The following is a 16808-nucleotide window of genomic DNA, read 5'->3' on the forward strand; positions in this document are numbered from 1 at the left end:
CCCCAACAAAGAAAAGCCCAGGGCTGGGCCCACCACGTGAAACCACAAATCATTTACCCACAGAGGCCAGTCACAGCCTATCAGAACTGACAAGCACTAAGGCTTTTCTTCAGCAGCCCCAAATAAAAAAGTAAAGCCTAAGTAAGACCACTTTCTTCAAGGTATGACACCATTTATTTGTATTTCAGCAATCTCCTACTTGTTCCAAGTCCCACTAAACTCTGCACATTGTCACACAAATTCAGTACATCCACATGAACTGACTGCCCCAACTCCTATTCACCTTTTCTAAATGTCTTGTACTGTAAACATCTAAATCATAATACTGAGGAATCTGCAGAAGATTTGCCACTTTTTGTGCATCTGTTGAATACTGCAGAGAAAAAAAAAAAACAAACAAGATATGAGTACACTGCAGGAATTTTAATGAAATATTTAACATGCACTCACAGAGCAGCTGTTAGTTACCTTTGCCAAGAGCTGAGGAAGCACCACAATAAAGCGTTCAGTAATTTTGGTACAATCTTCCAATTGTATTTTCTTTTCTTTTACTGACAGAATCTGCAGATAAATTATTTTGTTTCAATTATAAACCCTCTTAGATTTAACTGGAATTTTACATGTAACTAAAGGTTAACTCACATGCCTTTTTCTAAAACATATCAAGCTAAGATAAAGATACTTATACTTCTCCATGGACAAAAACCATTTTTTGTTAAATTAGATGCAAGGTGCTGAACAGCTGTATCTCGTGAATAAAATGCTCACCATTTGTTAATAACATGCTTCAGCTGGCTTATTTCTAATGCTCATCTCCTTCAATGTTCACTACTAATAATCTAGAGGTCAAGAGACACTGTGAGACATAAAAATAAGCCATCTCCTTTCCTGAGATACACCTACCACTAGGAACATGCTGTCTGGCAAAGCACATGAGGCAAAGAGGGTGTGATTATAGAACAATAACTAAGACTAAGATGCACTGACTTTTTTGGCTGCACCTCTGCCCACTGGAGGATGACCTTCAGCTGCTTCTCGAACCGTCGCGAGGATAATTTCAATGAGAACACTTTCATGGGCATCACTCAGTGCTGCAAGCAAACCAGTCTCCTTTAAGCATCACACAAAAGAGAAATGAAGATGCAGCAACAGCTAATGTAAAGACTACTCATCTATCTGGGCAACCAAGGAGGGCCACTACAGAAAGAAAGATGGGATGTTGCTACAGAAACACCTATAGAGTGTTTGGTTTCATTTTAAGAAAATTTTTTTCTACATTTACTGAACACAAAAACAATGATTATTCCTCTCACAGCTAAATTTTTTACGGCAGTTGGGCTCCCTAAAACACATGCAGTTTTAATGAGGCCTACTCCTACTGATTGCTGTCTCATTTAGGGCAAACCTGCTTGAGTACCAAAAGGCCTCAGTGGGTCTACAAACTTTGATTTCCATCACTCAACCATCTCCAGTTCTACTACAACTGTCATAGAATTATAGAATTAAGTTGGAGGAACATAAAGATTTATTTAAGTTCACTTTAAAACAATTCTACAAAAAACTAATATTTGAGAGTGCTAGATGAAAATGAGTAATGTGTTGAGTTCATTGACTTTTCAGATATGAACAATAGCCTGACAATACTGCACTTCAGTCAGGTAATACTTTTAGATTCTTAAGTTTTGGACAAACAAAGTCAATGCTACATAAGCAGTATGGCTTAATTATGCAAGTACTCTTGCAAAGTTTCTAAATTAGTATCACATAAATATAGAATACTGAATAAAACAAATATCTTGATATAATTTTCACATTGGCAATGCATTGAGTGGCCTCTGCTTTGTGGCCCTTGAGGACTGCAATTTGGGATCAAAGGGCACTGTAATACAGAATGATCCTAAACTAGCTGAAGGCAAAATTCAAAAAATGGTATCAAGAGTTTATATTCAGACAAAACTCAGCTCTTTGCCTACCCACCTTCTCCATCTTCTTCAGCATTTTTTAACAGAAGAGTGGTCATGAGCTCCCAGTCCTTCAGGAGTTTGCCTGCCCAGTCCCACAAGCTGTCTACGAGGTATGCAACGTGTTTGTGTAGCTAGGGATTGAAAACACAAGCTTAGAGAAGCAAACACATCATTAAAAGAAACACAGCTTCATATGCTCCTCTACCTTTTTCCAGTTACAAAGCTTTGTCATTCACAGATAAATTCACAGACAGTAATCCAAGAGATTTCATTTGAGGCTAGTAAACATTTAAACACCATGTTTTCAGTCTGACACAAAGCAGGGACGTGTGGGAAAAAAGCAAGAGAAGCGGGGAAAAAAGCTTTTACTTTCTCTTTTTAGAAAGAGACTATTACTTATATTCCTTTGTAATATAAGTACTCTCTTCAGTAAAGTCTGTATTGTTTTTATATTGCTGATCTAAAAATCCAACCTTGGGACTAGAAACAAGTCAACATTTTAAACAATGTCTGTGGAATTCTTTGCAGAAAGTTTCTAAACTGCTGTGCCTGAGACACTCTATCTGGCCAAAGCCAAACAGTGAGGTACAACATCCAAGCTGACAAAACTCTCTGTAAAACTACGGAGTTCTTAGTCAGCATAGAGCCATGGTACAGCAACCCCTATCTGCCTGAAGACAGACAAGGACACAAACCAAAAACCCCTCACTCAGTGGCATTAGTCTTTAGGTTCTTTTCAGAAGCTGCTCAGCACCAATTCTCTCCATTAGCATAGTTTTAAATCAGTTTTAATACAACAGAATAGAAATGTCTTCATTAAAAACTCATCCTAGAGAGCAAAACTATTCCAAACACCAAACATCTCAGACCCCACCACCAAAAATAGTTTTCAAAAGGAAATCAGTGTTTGATTTAACATTCCATACTGGATTTAAAAGGCTTACTGCTGTTCTCCTCACCTCACTCTCCAGGAAAAAGCATATTAATCTTTTCAGCTGGTCAGTACTTGCCCCAAACTTCCCTCCTCCTTTGGGCTGAACTTCAGCTCCCTCATGACAAAGCAGCCTGCCAACAGAAAAGGAAGTCAGTCCAGTTCTGCCACATTCTCCCTATACTCATTTGCCAATGTAACACTAATTCTGTTGAGATCCCAAGGACTGTTACTTCTAGGTATCTACTTAATTATGCCAAATCACATTAGACTTTTTTATCAGAATAAAGGCAAAGAGATTAGATTGTGTTCCATCATAAGAAATCTGCTATCTGTCTGGACTGAGAGACCATTTCTGAGAGTTTCACAGGTACCCTGCCCACTTTCTGGACAACAGATGCAAATTGCACAGTGTTGAACAAGCAGTAGCTATTTTCTTGTGCTTGAAAAGGGGCTTGCTCTACAATAAATTTAAACCTTAACAGCAGAGCAAAGTTATTACTACCAAAACATAATTCACATCATAGTACATCTTGGAACTGAAATCTCTTAAAGAAAGTACAGTATCTAATATTTATAAGAGGAAATTGCTCCACAAACACAATGGAAAAATTGTTCTTCCTCATCTCTCTGAAATACGAAGCACAATATGACACATTAATTTACATTTCCCTCTTTATCTAAAATGAAGGTGACTGTACTGCTCACAAAAAGTGCTAATCCCAAAATAAATACAGCAAGGCTGTCCCTGCAGAGTAATGTAAGGCCCAAATGGCTTGGATTCAAGAGCAGGACCACACTACTCAGTGTCAGTAAAAGCTCATACTTTCAGAAAGTGCTTCTGTTAGCATCATTTCTGTCAGCTAAGTAACAAGTTAAAAATACAGACACTGAGGAGATTTCATGCAAATCAAGAAGGAGAGTTGGATAAGCATTTATACTAAAACTTCTAGCAGCATGACCATCTTTATCACACTAGAACTGACATTCCTACGCTGGCAGAAGTACCAGAGAGAAGAATTGGGCAAACAAGAATGAGGATGAGGTTTACAGCATCAATGTGTCCACACTGCACTGAGAAGATGTATAGAAAAAATAAAGCTATCAGGGCAATCACTTCAGTGACAAAAAGCAGCAGTGTTCTGAGAGGAAAAGCACCTGACTTATGATAGAACATTAGGATCAACAGAAAAGACTAAGTAAGACTAACAGATGCAATAGATGACTTAAACAGAAATTTGTCTTCATTTGTCTCTCTGTTGGACTTGGCTCCACAAACCCCAGAATGTCAGCCATTCAGCTAAATAGAAAAAGACAACTAGGAGGAGATTCTGCATGTGTGGAAGCACAAATCATTATTACTTCTAAATTTTTCCCCACAAAAGTCTTGCCGAACTATTTTTAGTTTCATTCCTCTTTGTAAGACAAAATTATTGCTCTCAGCCATGGAGACAGAATATTTATTTCTTCTCTTTTTAGCATGCCAACTCCATTCACTTCATGCAACCATTGTTATAAGAAGCCCATATAAAAAGAGTTACTCCTGGAGAAGATAAACCCTGTACTTCATTAACCTGACAGAAAACTGGGAGGGCTTTTTACTCTGCTGCATCTCTTATTATTCAAAGCCTTTGCAATGTATAAGGTAACTTCAAAAGGGATAAGTGGAGGCCATTTTTGTGATTAATCACCGAAGCTATAGAAATCCAGCAGTTGCCAGGCAATGAATTAGCTTGTAAAAAGAAAAGCAGCAGGAAAAGAAAGTAGAAAAAAAGGAGGTATGCTCTCAACATAGCATGGCATCTGTGGATCAGTCAGTTGTTTCATGTTCCCTGTGTTAGTCTTGCATCTCTTCTCATGCCTGTTGTGCCAGGGCTGTGCAGGAGAGCAAACGATTACCCCCAGACAGCATTTCTCTTCTGATTCAGCAGAAGAAAGCACCTTTGTGGTACGTATTTCTAGCAGGAAAATGAATGCCTAACATCCCTTCTTAAATAAATCCACCTTCATCCTGAAGCAAACGAGAATATGCAAGAAGTAGGCACGCGGGCAGAGATACCTTCTATAAAGGAATTCCCCAGCTGCTACTGCAAGTGGACGGTGTGTGGCATAAACAAGCTGGTGTAAGGTTCCACAGTCCTCAGCTGATAACACATCCTCGCAGTTCCTAAGTAAAAATAACAACGGAAGTTACAGTTCAGGTTTATCTGCAAAGAATATCATGAATGCTATGTCCAGTTTTTACTAGACCTGATTCTCCTTAGCTGTGCCATTTGTTTACGCAGCTAAATTCTTGCAGGGCTTATCTAAAATGCTATCAAACAAAACGGGCAGCCTTCTTTTACGCACTGTGTAGAGAAACGGAGGTGTGAGCAAAGCACAATGCATCAGCCCCACTGCATGGACATGAACAGTAACTTAAAGTATAATTAAGGTTGATTAATGGTTGCAGTAAAAAGACTAACACTAATAATCATGCCTCTACTTTATGCTTAGATGTTGACCACAGATGACAATAAACAAGAAGCCGTCTTCTTTTTACAGTAAAAATTATTTTTAAAATATTTATTACAGTATTTTAAAACCTATATTCTATTACACTAAGCATTCTTGATAGCACGCTGTGGCCTTTCTGCGCAAACACACTCAAAGTCACCATTTTTTTCATTCAACTACACATCTTGAGAATACCACACACCAACTAAAAGACCTAGAACACTCTGTGAGAGGTTAAAATGGCATTAACATCAACCTTTTACAAAAATGAGATGGAAGCATCAAGGTTGAATAACCCTCTGAAGAGATACCAGAGGAGTGAAGCCCACAGCAAGGAGTACAATTTCAAAATGCCTGCTTCTTACTGCCATGGAATATCACTGGACCAAGCTACTTTAGAGAATGAAAGAACAACTTATGACGAGATCCTTACACTTACTACAGCCAGGTGAGGGGAAAGGGGCTTTATTTATTACTTAACAATTTAAAACCACCTACACCTGTGGTCCGATACCTTCTCTAAAACCAAGCGTTCATGCTCTTCATTTGCTGGGAGTGTTGTCTTACAAAAATGAGCAGCCCTTCCTGTGCTTGCCCATTTGTCTCCAAACCCATCACATCCTTTAGCATCCTCACAAGTCACAAAGCCCCAAAACATAGAATCGTAGAATCACTATGGTTGCAAAGGACCTCTAGGATCATCAAATCCAACCTTTCTCCCAACATTTCCCTAACCACTAGACCACAGCCCTCAAGTGCCACATCCACTCATTTTTTGAACAACTCCAGGGATAGGGACTCCACCACCTCCCTGGGCAGCCTGTTCCAATGTCTCACTACTCTTTCAAGTAAAGAAATTCTTCCTAATATCTAATCAAAATCTTCCCTAGTGCAACTTAAGGCCATTTCCCCTCATCCTATCATCAATGATTTGGGAGAAGGGACCAGCACCAGCCTCACTACAACCTCCTTTTAGGTAGTTGTAGAGAGTAATAAGGTCACCTCTCAGTCTCCTCTTCTCCTGGCTAAACAATCCTAGTTCCCTCAGCCAGTCCTCACAAGGCATGTTTTCCAGCCCTCTCACCAGCCTCACTGCCCTTCTCTGGACCTGCTCCAGCACCTCAGTGTCCTTCTAATCCTGTGGTACCCAAAAGTGGGCACAGCACTCAAGGTCTGGTCTCACCAGTGCTGAGTACAGGAGCATGATCACACCCCTCTGCCTGCTGGTCACACCATTTCTGATCCTCCAACATGACTGAAAAAAAGGGAGCTCACATTAGTTGAGAGTATGACTGGAGTGACCACTACAAATATTTTTTAGCACTGTCAGGGATTTAAAATGCAGGGGGATTCAAAGCAGATGGAGCCAGGCTGTGCTCAGTGACAGAACCAAAGGCAATGGCCACAAACCGAAATACAAGAGGTCCCCTCTGAACATCAACAAACACGTTTTCCTTTGACAGTGACAGAGCACTGTCACGGGCTTCCCAGAGAGGTTGTGGAGTCTCCATCACTGCACATACTCAAAAGCTGTCTGAACATGGTCCTGAGCAACTGGCTCATGACCTCCAGAGGTCCCTTCTAACCTCAACCATTCTATGATCCTGAAACCCCAACCTCCTTTTTCTTAACTTTGTCTTGCAAAAGGCTATGAATTTACCCCAGTTACACTGATTTACAGCAGTGTTATTTCCTCCCTCCTCAAGACAAGAGCAGGTCAGATGCAATAGCCCTGGCCATGTATGAAGAACTCCCTAATGGCACAGAAGCAAAGGAGATGAAAACATCCCATTCTCTTTGCAGCACAGGGTGACAGACACTCATGACACCACCTGAGCACCTGATCTTTTTCTTTCTTACATGGGAGGGAATAGCTGTGTGGACTGCTGCTACTTTTGACATACTGCTCACACATTAATCTCTGTGAAACAATGAGGCTGAAACTCCTGACTCCCACTCAAATGGGTGCTCAGGGATTTTACGTGCCTCTGGAAGTAGCAGCACTTGACTACACCTGCTACCACTAATACTACTACAGTAAATGGTTGCCTTTCCTTTTTACATATATAAGCCAATCGCCAAACATTCAAAGAATACTTCAAATACAGCAATAATGCTGCTGCAAATTCACAGCCCTCAGAATGCCAAGCACCAGATAAAGGTTAAGCCAGAGGGCCTGCCAGTGTTTAGGTGCCTAAAAATAAACAGGCATAGCCTGCCACATACCAGTGTCATGACATACCATTTTCTCTGCACTTCAGTGTGAACGTGTCATGAAGAAGTTGAGATATTCTAGGAAGTGATCACAGGCCCATTTTGTTCTGCATATGGCACCAGTTGAAAGATCTCCTATCTTGGTTTTTGTTCCATTTTACTGCACACAAGAGACATGATCGCTGGAGTCAGCTCTCTTGATCTATGCTATTGCTTATACCAAGGATAACCATCAAAATCACAACAGTAAAATAAAAATGCACCTGGTGCACTTTTCAAAGTTTTGCTGTTCTTTTTGGCTTTAATGGCTGTGAAGGGAAAGATCTGTCATGCATTAGGGGGACATTGGTAATCCAAGGTAAAAAACTTAATTTTGCATTTTAAAATAATTCAAGTTAAACATCCAAACCTGCAAATACATTTTAAAAACATTATCTGTGCACTGAGCACAATGTTGATAGGTTGAAATATATGTTGAAAGTATTCTCATGTCTGAGATAAAATTTTTAAGGCGAAAAATCAGGTAATCTGTTCTGTTACCTCCCTCCTTCTACCCTGCTGTCACTGCAGGTATTTCAAGACAACACTCTGGTGATCAGTGGTGACTGGGTGGTGATCATCCTGTGGCAGAATGCAGGAAGATGTACATTAGACAGATGCTGTATGGTATACTGTTTGGTTAAGAATCATAACCCTAGGAGACATGCCATTCTTATTTTTTCTTGGTAATGCTTCAGACAGGAAAGATAAGATTTCAGAACAGATCTCAAGGTTCTTGAAAAGAGGTGCAGGATGGCAGAAAATGACTGAAAGTAACATCCAAGCAAGCATAAACCTGGAAGGATGGAAAAGAATGAACAGAGGAGAAAGCATTTGCCTTTGTTCTATTTTGGCCTTCATTTTTGTTTTATTTGGAATAGGCTCGATAAAGTACTAACATAACTCCACCTGAATAGGGGTGTGGTGGGCCTGAAGGAATCACAGAGCTATGAGGAGCTCTGTGACATTCCCTTTTGGCAGTACCTGAACTGCAACAAGCAAGTTACTGATGGAAGAAATCAGCACTGTGCAGTATTATTTGCTCCACTGCTTCCTATGCTACTTCTATCAACTTCAATATAACATTTCTTTATTTTTCTTAAAAGCCACTAAACAAGACAAAAGGTGGATAATTTCCTTATTTGTATGCAAAGCACACCTCTCTTTTCAGCTTATTTTTTTACAATCACATAAAACCACTTCTTATAATGGCATTTAAGCCTTCAAATAAACTGAATAACTTGCTAAATACAGTGCATTTGCCTAACAAACGTCAGTTTCTCCTCCAAAGTCCATGGCTTAGCTATGAAACAACACTACAGAATCACAGAGTTCAGCTCTCTGCTGACACTAAATTACTTGCCATGGGACAACTACATCTACCACTAGAACTAGTAACTTCTGTTATTTGCCATGGCATCCTTTGTCCAAACCAGTTTTCAAGTTTCTCCTATGGCATAGCCCTTCCCTCTCCAAACTAAAACATCCTTCCCAGTCCAGTTGAGAACTGGAAGAATAAGTTTTAAGCACAGCAGTGATGTGTCCCTACTTGACTTAGGCATACCATGCTAAGCCCCAGTTTCTTGACTTTTAAGTTCAACTAACTCTACTGACCACTGTCAAAGCACTGTGGTATTTATCAGCTGCATTAAACAGTTTTTGAACTATTTATGTCAAGTCCTCAGTGAGTGCCATATGCTCACAGTTCTCACTGTGCAGCTCTTCCAGATTTAAAACCTCAGAGTTCTGTGTTTAAAACTTAGTTTAATTTCTAGTTAAATTTAACTAATGTAATACAAAGTAATTTTCCCCTCTGGTACTTACTTATTCGAGGTATTTGTAGATTTCTGCTCCTACCTGCACAACTCGTAACCTTTCCTTATTCATTTACTACAGTTACCCAATTACTTTTGCTGCTCTTTTCCAAAATCCCTCTATTTTAGGCAGTTAAGTACACAAAAATGAACAGAATTGTCTGGTAGCAGGCACACTAAATTAATTTGCCTCCTAAAGTGCAATGTTTTCAGTAGGATTCCTTGGTCTCTCTTTGTCATTCATGTTTTCTCCCTCTTTATCTCCTTCCCTGTTCTATTTTGTCTCAGACCCTTTGCAACATTAATGCTAACAATTATGCATAATTCAGTAGCATTAATAATTTCTATTATGCTAAACCTCATAGGCTCATTTCAGTTTTGGGATAACATCACGCTGTGTAAAAATAGAAATCTACTAGCCCAAAGACCTTGGTGTTCAACTGAGACAACATGCAACAAACACAAAGGAAAAAAAATCTCAGCTCATAGATATAGACAAGATGAAACTACAAATTCAGATTTAAAAAAAAACAAACCAAACCAAACCAAACAAACAAAAAAAAAAAATAACCACAACCAGTTATATGCATAGCAAGAGGGGTTTTAATCAGCACTGGATTCTTCTTCTTTAATAATGTAATGCATCTAAGTAAATTGAGAAGATAATTATTTTCACTACCTCTCTAGCTAGCACAAGTAAAGGACAGCATAGCAGTTTTATGGGCCAGTAGTAAGCAGAGTAGTCAATGTATATTCCACAGGACTGGAAGGCAGTGATAACTGTATGTCATGGAGCACAGCTTCACTGTAACCATGAAACATCACAAAAATAATTAATTGGCAACAAGGTCTTGCTACTATACTCACCCAAAAGACATTTATGGAATCCAGTAAAAGAGGCTTACTGACATAGTAAATTTTCCCCTATAAAGTCACAGAGCTTCCAATGGACTAACTGCAGAAGAGTTACTCCTGGCCTTGCTTCTTGCCAATACATCTCAAAGCAACAAAAGATTTATTCCAGGATTAGACACATGTTCTAAAGGTCAGTACCTGAACGATTAAGATTATATTATTTGTTTAAAATAATCCATGACTCTAAATAAAATACAGGGAGTTTGTGAGATAGAGGTTCTTGCCAGCAGCTGTAGGAAAAGAAACTTGATCTGAAAGGTGTTTCATGTCTCACTAAAAAAGCAAATTGGGCAACTAGAAACCAGCTGCAAAATTTTCAGATGACAAAATGAGCCATCCACAGAGAAGCCAATAAAGCATGACAAAAGCTGCAAAAAATTCTGTTACCTCACTGCCTACAAGTAGAAGTGCCATTTACACAAGCTGTCATTTATTATTCTTTAATGGCAAGGGCGTTGTTGTTCCCAGCCCCATGTCATGCTTTACTGCATGTATGAAGCAGCATTACTGCTCAATATCTAGATATTGGGTTTGAGCTATGAGATGCACCTACTTGAGACACAACAGCCCTGAGGTTTCTTTCCTTCTTGCAACACCAGCAGTGAGTCCTTCCTGACACTTTTGTAGATACTGAGGCATAAGCTTTTCCCCTGTTACAAAAACTAGCGTTATCAAAAAGAAGAGCTGTCATTTAATTTGCTTAATGAGTCCTCAGTTTCCACCCTCATCACTCCAATAATTAAGCCAAATCAGCAGGGCTCAGAGCAACTTGGGGGGGAGGGGGCAGAAAGTAGGATGGCTGTGCAACAGATGAGCAAATAGAAAGAGAAGCATGTGTTTGCCAGGCCTCAACACACCCTAATCAAAAACTACTTCAAAATGTATTCATTTTATTGATGAAAACTACATTTTATGATAGAAAAATATAATTCAGAAAACTTTAGTAGGCATTTATTCACATTGGACATCATATTTAAGAAAAATTAGGAAAAAAATTGCTTCAGGGAAAAAGAAACATTGATCAAATTTTCATAGTTGCAGCTCGCATTATTGAGAACATGATCCTTTATTGTAAAGCCAGAGGTGATAAACAGCTGCAGTGCCAATATAGCACTTGTTAGTTCAGACACAGAACAAGAGAGCCATAACTGGTGTATAGCATCTTTGTACTTCAACAATGGTGAGCTGCTCCTCCTAGCACAGGGACACAGCACACACACAGAGACAGCACTGTGCTTCGTTCCAACAGCTACACACCATGGAGAATCAAGGGCTGTGAACACAGGAACAATGTAACCCTAACTACTGCTAGTGAGCCCCAAACAACGGCACTCCCTTTTGAAAGGTGTGCTATGTTGACAGCATCATACACTCTTCTGAGGTGTATGCTGAAGTAGGCCCAGAGAAATGCCACTCAGATCAATCGAGTGTGAAGCAAGATGGAGACCAGACTATAAAGCAGCACTTCAATACACAAACCTACTTGAAATGTAATGTAAAATACCTACAACACCACGTTACTTGGTCCATTAAGGTCTATATCCTCATCTAGCAACAACCAATGCTTCTGCCTTAAACAGAAAAGCAAATCCCCCAAGGCTAGTGGGCAACACGCCCTGCTGTGCGTGCATGTAAGCATTTGCACTAGCAGAACTCAACTTTGAGTCGGAGATAGAAGAGACACCTACTGAGTCCTAGCATCTCAACTGCATTAACAATGAAATGCAGTGGAGTTTTTATTCTCATTTTGTGTTGAAAAAGAAGAACAGAATTTATTCTCCACATATTTTGCAAATAAAGCCATTTCTAAAATAAACATGCTGCTTAAGGATGTACCAAAGCAGCACTCATGTCATTGTATAACGTTAGTCTATTTTTTCCCCACACTTCCAGCTTGCCATTATCCTACCAAATCTATGGCTGGCAGGCAGTTTCCCAAGAATACAACTCTTCTTTTAGTTTTCCACTTCAGCAAAATGAAAATACCATACGCTTGCTCACTTCCTGTCTGCTGTGGGCTCAACAGCCCCCAGGCTCTCTGCCATGGAGCCAAGAATCTGAAAGTCCAAAGTCTAGCAACTGCCTCAAAGATCCAGGCTTCTTGCAGCAGGTGGTGAGACAGGGAAGGTGGCAGAGGTCCCTGAGCCAGAAGGTCAAAGCCTGGCAACCCTGGGACAGAGAATGGGGTAGGGACTCCATCTCTGGTGGGGACTGCCCTCGAGACAGGCAGATGCTCTATCTGAGAGAAGCCGAAATGAAAACGTGGAATTTCCTTTCAAAGGGAAATATAAAGACATAAAAATGTAGTTTCCATACTGAATCTCAGCACACGGGCTTTCTTAACACTGGTATTTCCCACAGAAAGAAAATACCATGTCTTTGAGCAGCTTGAACTGTAACTCATACCCTGCCAGGAGCAACTGTTTCCCAGCATGTAACGGTTACAGGAAGATTTGTCAGGGCACTATCTGGATCTTGTTGCCATTAAAACAATACAGTAAATTAAAAAAGAAATTATTTACTGTGACATAAGCATCAAGAGTTTCATGGCTTGAACCGCTACTTCATGGTCCTTGTCCAGAGGCATGGACACAATTCGATCCTAATGGATGTAAAATGACAATAAAAAGATGTAACATGGTTTGATCTCAATAAACATATTTTTGCTACAGCTAGATCATCTACACTAGTATAGCAGAGATTTATTTTTATTTCGGCAGCTATTTCCTAAGAGACATAAGGCAACTTGATTACTACCAAGTAGTTCCCCAGCCCCTGAAAATTAACAGCATGTTAATTTTTTAACTGAATTAATCATGTAGTAATATGATATTTTTTTATAGATGTAATGTATGCGTTCATAAGAAATCAACTACAGTCTACAAATTAAAAGTGACTGACAACTTGTTTCTAAGACGTTACTACTGGCACTTCAGCATGTTAAATGAAGGTAAGCCTCAAATTACAAGCATTATATAATCAGTTTCTCCCATCAACAATAAAGTGCATGTACCTATATGTTACAGAAGCCAGTTCCTTACTGGAAAGACAATTAGGACCTGAGTCATAAAGGTACTTCATGGAATAGCAGCAATATTCCTGACCTTCAGAGTTCACACTGTTGTAACCTGGTACATGTGCAATCACCTCAGAAAACAGTGGAAATTCTCCAACCCCACGTACCCAAGAATTCACACTCCTCAGTGTGGCCTACATCTTTACGGTGCGTTAAACCTTCGGACTTGCTTATCTGGGGACTAACAGCTTTCTCACTTAACATATCATTTCTAAATCTCTAGGTTGGTTCTACTTTGCACCTTTCTTTTTCTCACAGCCAGCTGCCAGGTGTAGATGTCCCTAACTCCTGAGTTTGGACACTGAAGGGTAACAGAGGGAGCATGCAAAACTCCCACTTGTGGGAAATGGAATGATGGTTATTGATTACATTCCACACCACTGAGAAAACATGATTTAAATTTTGAAAGATTCCATATCAGTCTGTATTTTGTGTGTAGCTCTCCGGGTTTCTTTTGTTCAGAGGAGAAGATGTTGTTGTGTTTGGGTTGGGGTTTTTTTGATTGGGGGACATAGCTTGCAACAATCCATTTATGCAGCATCCTCCACAGAGGATGAGATCACAGCACAAACAGACTGGAGGTATTACATCAGTCTTTGAATACCAATACTGCAGCTGATTACACAGCTTACAGCAACATTCTTTTAGACAGAAATATAAGGGACTGACACATAACTGTTTAAAATAGAGGTTAATCTTAGCCAAGTTTCAGTCTGAATAATTTATTCTTAAGACAACAAAATTAATCTATTTCTCATTCTTTAAGGATGTGCTATAGGTATTTTTTTCTACTAGCAACTGTTCTGACATACAGGGAAGCCCTGCACCTTCTGCAAAAAGTACATGAATTAACACCACATGCAGGCATTGAGTATGTATTGATTCAAGGGACTGACATATCAAACACAGCATCCTGAGCTTTCTCACTCAAATACTGAAAAGGCACAGCCCCACTGACGTAAGAGTAGCTGACAAAATCATTACCAAGGGCAGGACTGGGGGGAAAAAAAAAAAAAAAAAAAAAAAGGCTTACTTCTTAAATGAGTCAGGATATTGGGATATTGGAATATGATAAAGGCAGTGTACAGGGCCAGTGTGGTCATGGAACAAGCTCTCAAAATTACAGTGCATCACTTGACTTGTTCAAAAAGGAGGTAAGTGATCCTTCTTAAAGATTCACACTGACATGGTGAATCATCAGAGAGCCACTCCCACATCTGTATGATGCACGGTCAGCCAATACAGTGTCTACAAGGTGTACACATTGTCAGGAGAAGCAAAAAAGGGACCTTTAGAGTATGAAACTCTTTGTCATCTGCCAAAGACCCTGTAAAAAAACATCTGGGCCATTCTGGATGGATGGTGAAGATAAGTGACCATAATGCACGCTAACACCATTCTGTGCATGAACTAAAGTGAAACAGAAAAATCCATAGAAATAGAGGGAAACATCTCTGCAAAAATTCCTTCATCCACTCAGTGAAGCAGGCTGCTTCTGCAGTACTCTGTAAGTTCTTGTCAGTCAAGAGGGAGTTAAGTGGGGAGATCAGCTCCCATCAAAACACTAGACCTTGTGTATACACCCAACCCAGTCTTATAAAATAGAGAAGAGTAATCTATTCACCTTGAATCTGCTAGTAAAGAGATCCATTCTGGAAACAAGTTCTTTTCTGCTATAAATTCCTTGCAGTCCCAGAAGACACTTCAACCGCACTTCTGCTTGCTAGAAAACAAAGAGAAATGAGCTAAGAGTACACAACATGTATCTCTGATGTCACTCACCATTGGCAATCACATTATGTAAACAAGAGTTCTTTGTGGGTGCCTACAGGAGACTACCCAAATACTGCCTCATCTTCGTTACTATCAGCACCATTTTGTTTGTGTGCATCTCTCCCATCCCCCTCAACCCCGCAAACTTAAAGGTGACATTGAAACTTGTGTTAGGCTCTGTAAGAGTCAAAGAAACTCTCACAGAACTTAAAGTTAGTAAAAGCAACAGAATGCAAAAGATGCAGGAATTGTGCTATTCACCTGTTAAAGACACAGGGTATGGATAACCTACTTAATATGGCCAGCACTCTGCCACCCATCAGACTTTGCTTGCTTCCTTTCAGCATTTGCCTCAGACAAGTGTTAAACAGAGTCAATGACTCCAAGAAATTCTGAAAGATTCCCAGAGGAAGAGGTACGCCTTAGAAATGCACTAGCTTACTGTGGGTTCTTACAGATACAGACTTAAACACTACACCTTCTCTATATTTCTGTTTGACACTAGAACGTTGTATTTTAAGCATTCTAAGAAGAAAAGGGTTGCTTTCAATTTTGCCCAATTAGTTACTTTAGGCAAAGCATATTTATCCTTTCAAGGTATTATTTTATACTACTAGTACTGCTGCTTCACAGATGCCTCAAAAAGAAGTCTTTTCCTTATCCAGCTTTTAAATTATGTCACGTTTATCACTACACCTTTCAAATGACAAAGCTTTAAATGGCATTAGGAGAATAACTGTGAGGATCTAACAGAAAAATCACTGTGTTCTGTAACCTTATAATGCTAAGGTTATCAGCAGAGACACTTAAATGAAGTGCAGGCTTTGAATCTGTCTCTTCATCTTGCTTCCTCAATTCCTCTTGCTAACAATAGGTTATTGTTAATAGCTTAATGCTAATAATAATCAAGGAAACCCAAGAAAGGAGACCACCTACACACAGGCTATCCATTACTGCAAGCTACCGCTCACCGGCTTAGCTGGAAAGCAAAGGATAATACCCAGTAGCAGCCTCCCACCAAAAGTTTTGCATAAGACAGCTTTTTGCTAGAAATACAAAATGAAAGATCAACAAGTAACTCTTGAGTACTGCTCTCTGATCTGCCAGTGACACACCAGCAGTAAACATTCTATATTGTACTTTAAAATTAAAAGCCTTGTCTGAGAAAGAGACTGTTGCCCACATCTGCTGCTTGCTACAGCCACAAGGGCTCCAGAGCACAGAACTCACAAACAGTTCCAACTTGGCACCCATCACTGCCATTGGCACAAGCTCAGCTCGGCCAATGTCCTGCAATCCCAGCTTCAGCTGCCCTCAATATTTTAACACAAGGCTTTGCTTGTGAGTAAGGGCTCCATTTGTGCTTTGGGAAAAGGAGGAAGAAAAAAAAAAGGAAAAAAAGTTTGTGATTGTTTGTTGCATGGTCATATAGCTCTTGCCATGCAGCTGGTACAGTCATTTGCATTTGTCAGTCAGGTGACATTCAAGTGCAGATCTGCAGGTAAAAGCTTAATATATTAAACTTCACCACCTGCCTTCTAAGGTATCTGCTCCCACCTGAAAGCTCTCAGTCATAACCCTAGACG

At 39.8% G+C, this 16808-nt stretch overlaps 1 protein-coding gene across 1 annotated transcript in view; it reads right to left on the reverse strand.

The window, feature by feature from the left end:
• LOC103771939 (cohesin subunit SA-2-like) overlaps nucleotides 1-16808 on the reverse strand; it is a 56097-nt gene that overhangs the window by 17885 nt on the left and 21404 nt on the right. Inside the window, exons 11-18 of the mRNA XM_008939259.1 lie at nucleotides 15074-15172; nucleotides 12896-12975; nucleotides 4955-5062; nucleotides 2924-3029; nucleotides 1978-2095; nucleotides 988-1091; nucleotides 469-561; nucleotides 284-373 (exon numbers count right to left, since the gene is read on the reverse strand). Of these exons, the coding sequence (XP_008937507.1) occupies nucleotides 284-373; nucleotides 469-561; nucleotides 988-1091; nucleotides 1978-2095; nucleotides 2924-3029; nucleotides 4955-5062; nucleotides 12896-12975; nucleotides 15074-15172 (798 nt within the window). The remainder of the gene's footprint in view (nucleotides 1-283; nucleotides 374-468; nucleotides 562-987; nucleotides 1092-1977; nucleotides 2096-2923; nucleotides 3030-4954; nucleotides 5063-12895; nucleotides 12976-15073; nucleotides 15173-16808) is intronic.

Source organism: Merops nubicus, unplaced genomic scaffold, assembly GCF_000691845.1.
Source record: "Merops nubicus isolate BGI_N331 unplaced genomic scaffold, ASM69184v1 scaffold19354, whole genome shotgun sequence".
NCBI classification, from domain to species: Eukaryota; Metazoa; Chordata; class Aves; order Coraciiformes; family Meropidae; genus Merops; species Merops nubicus.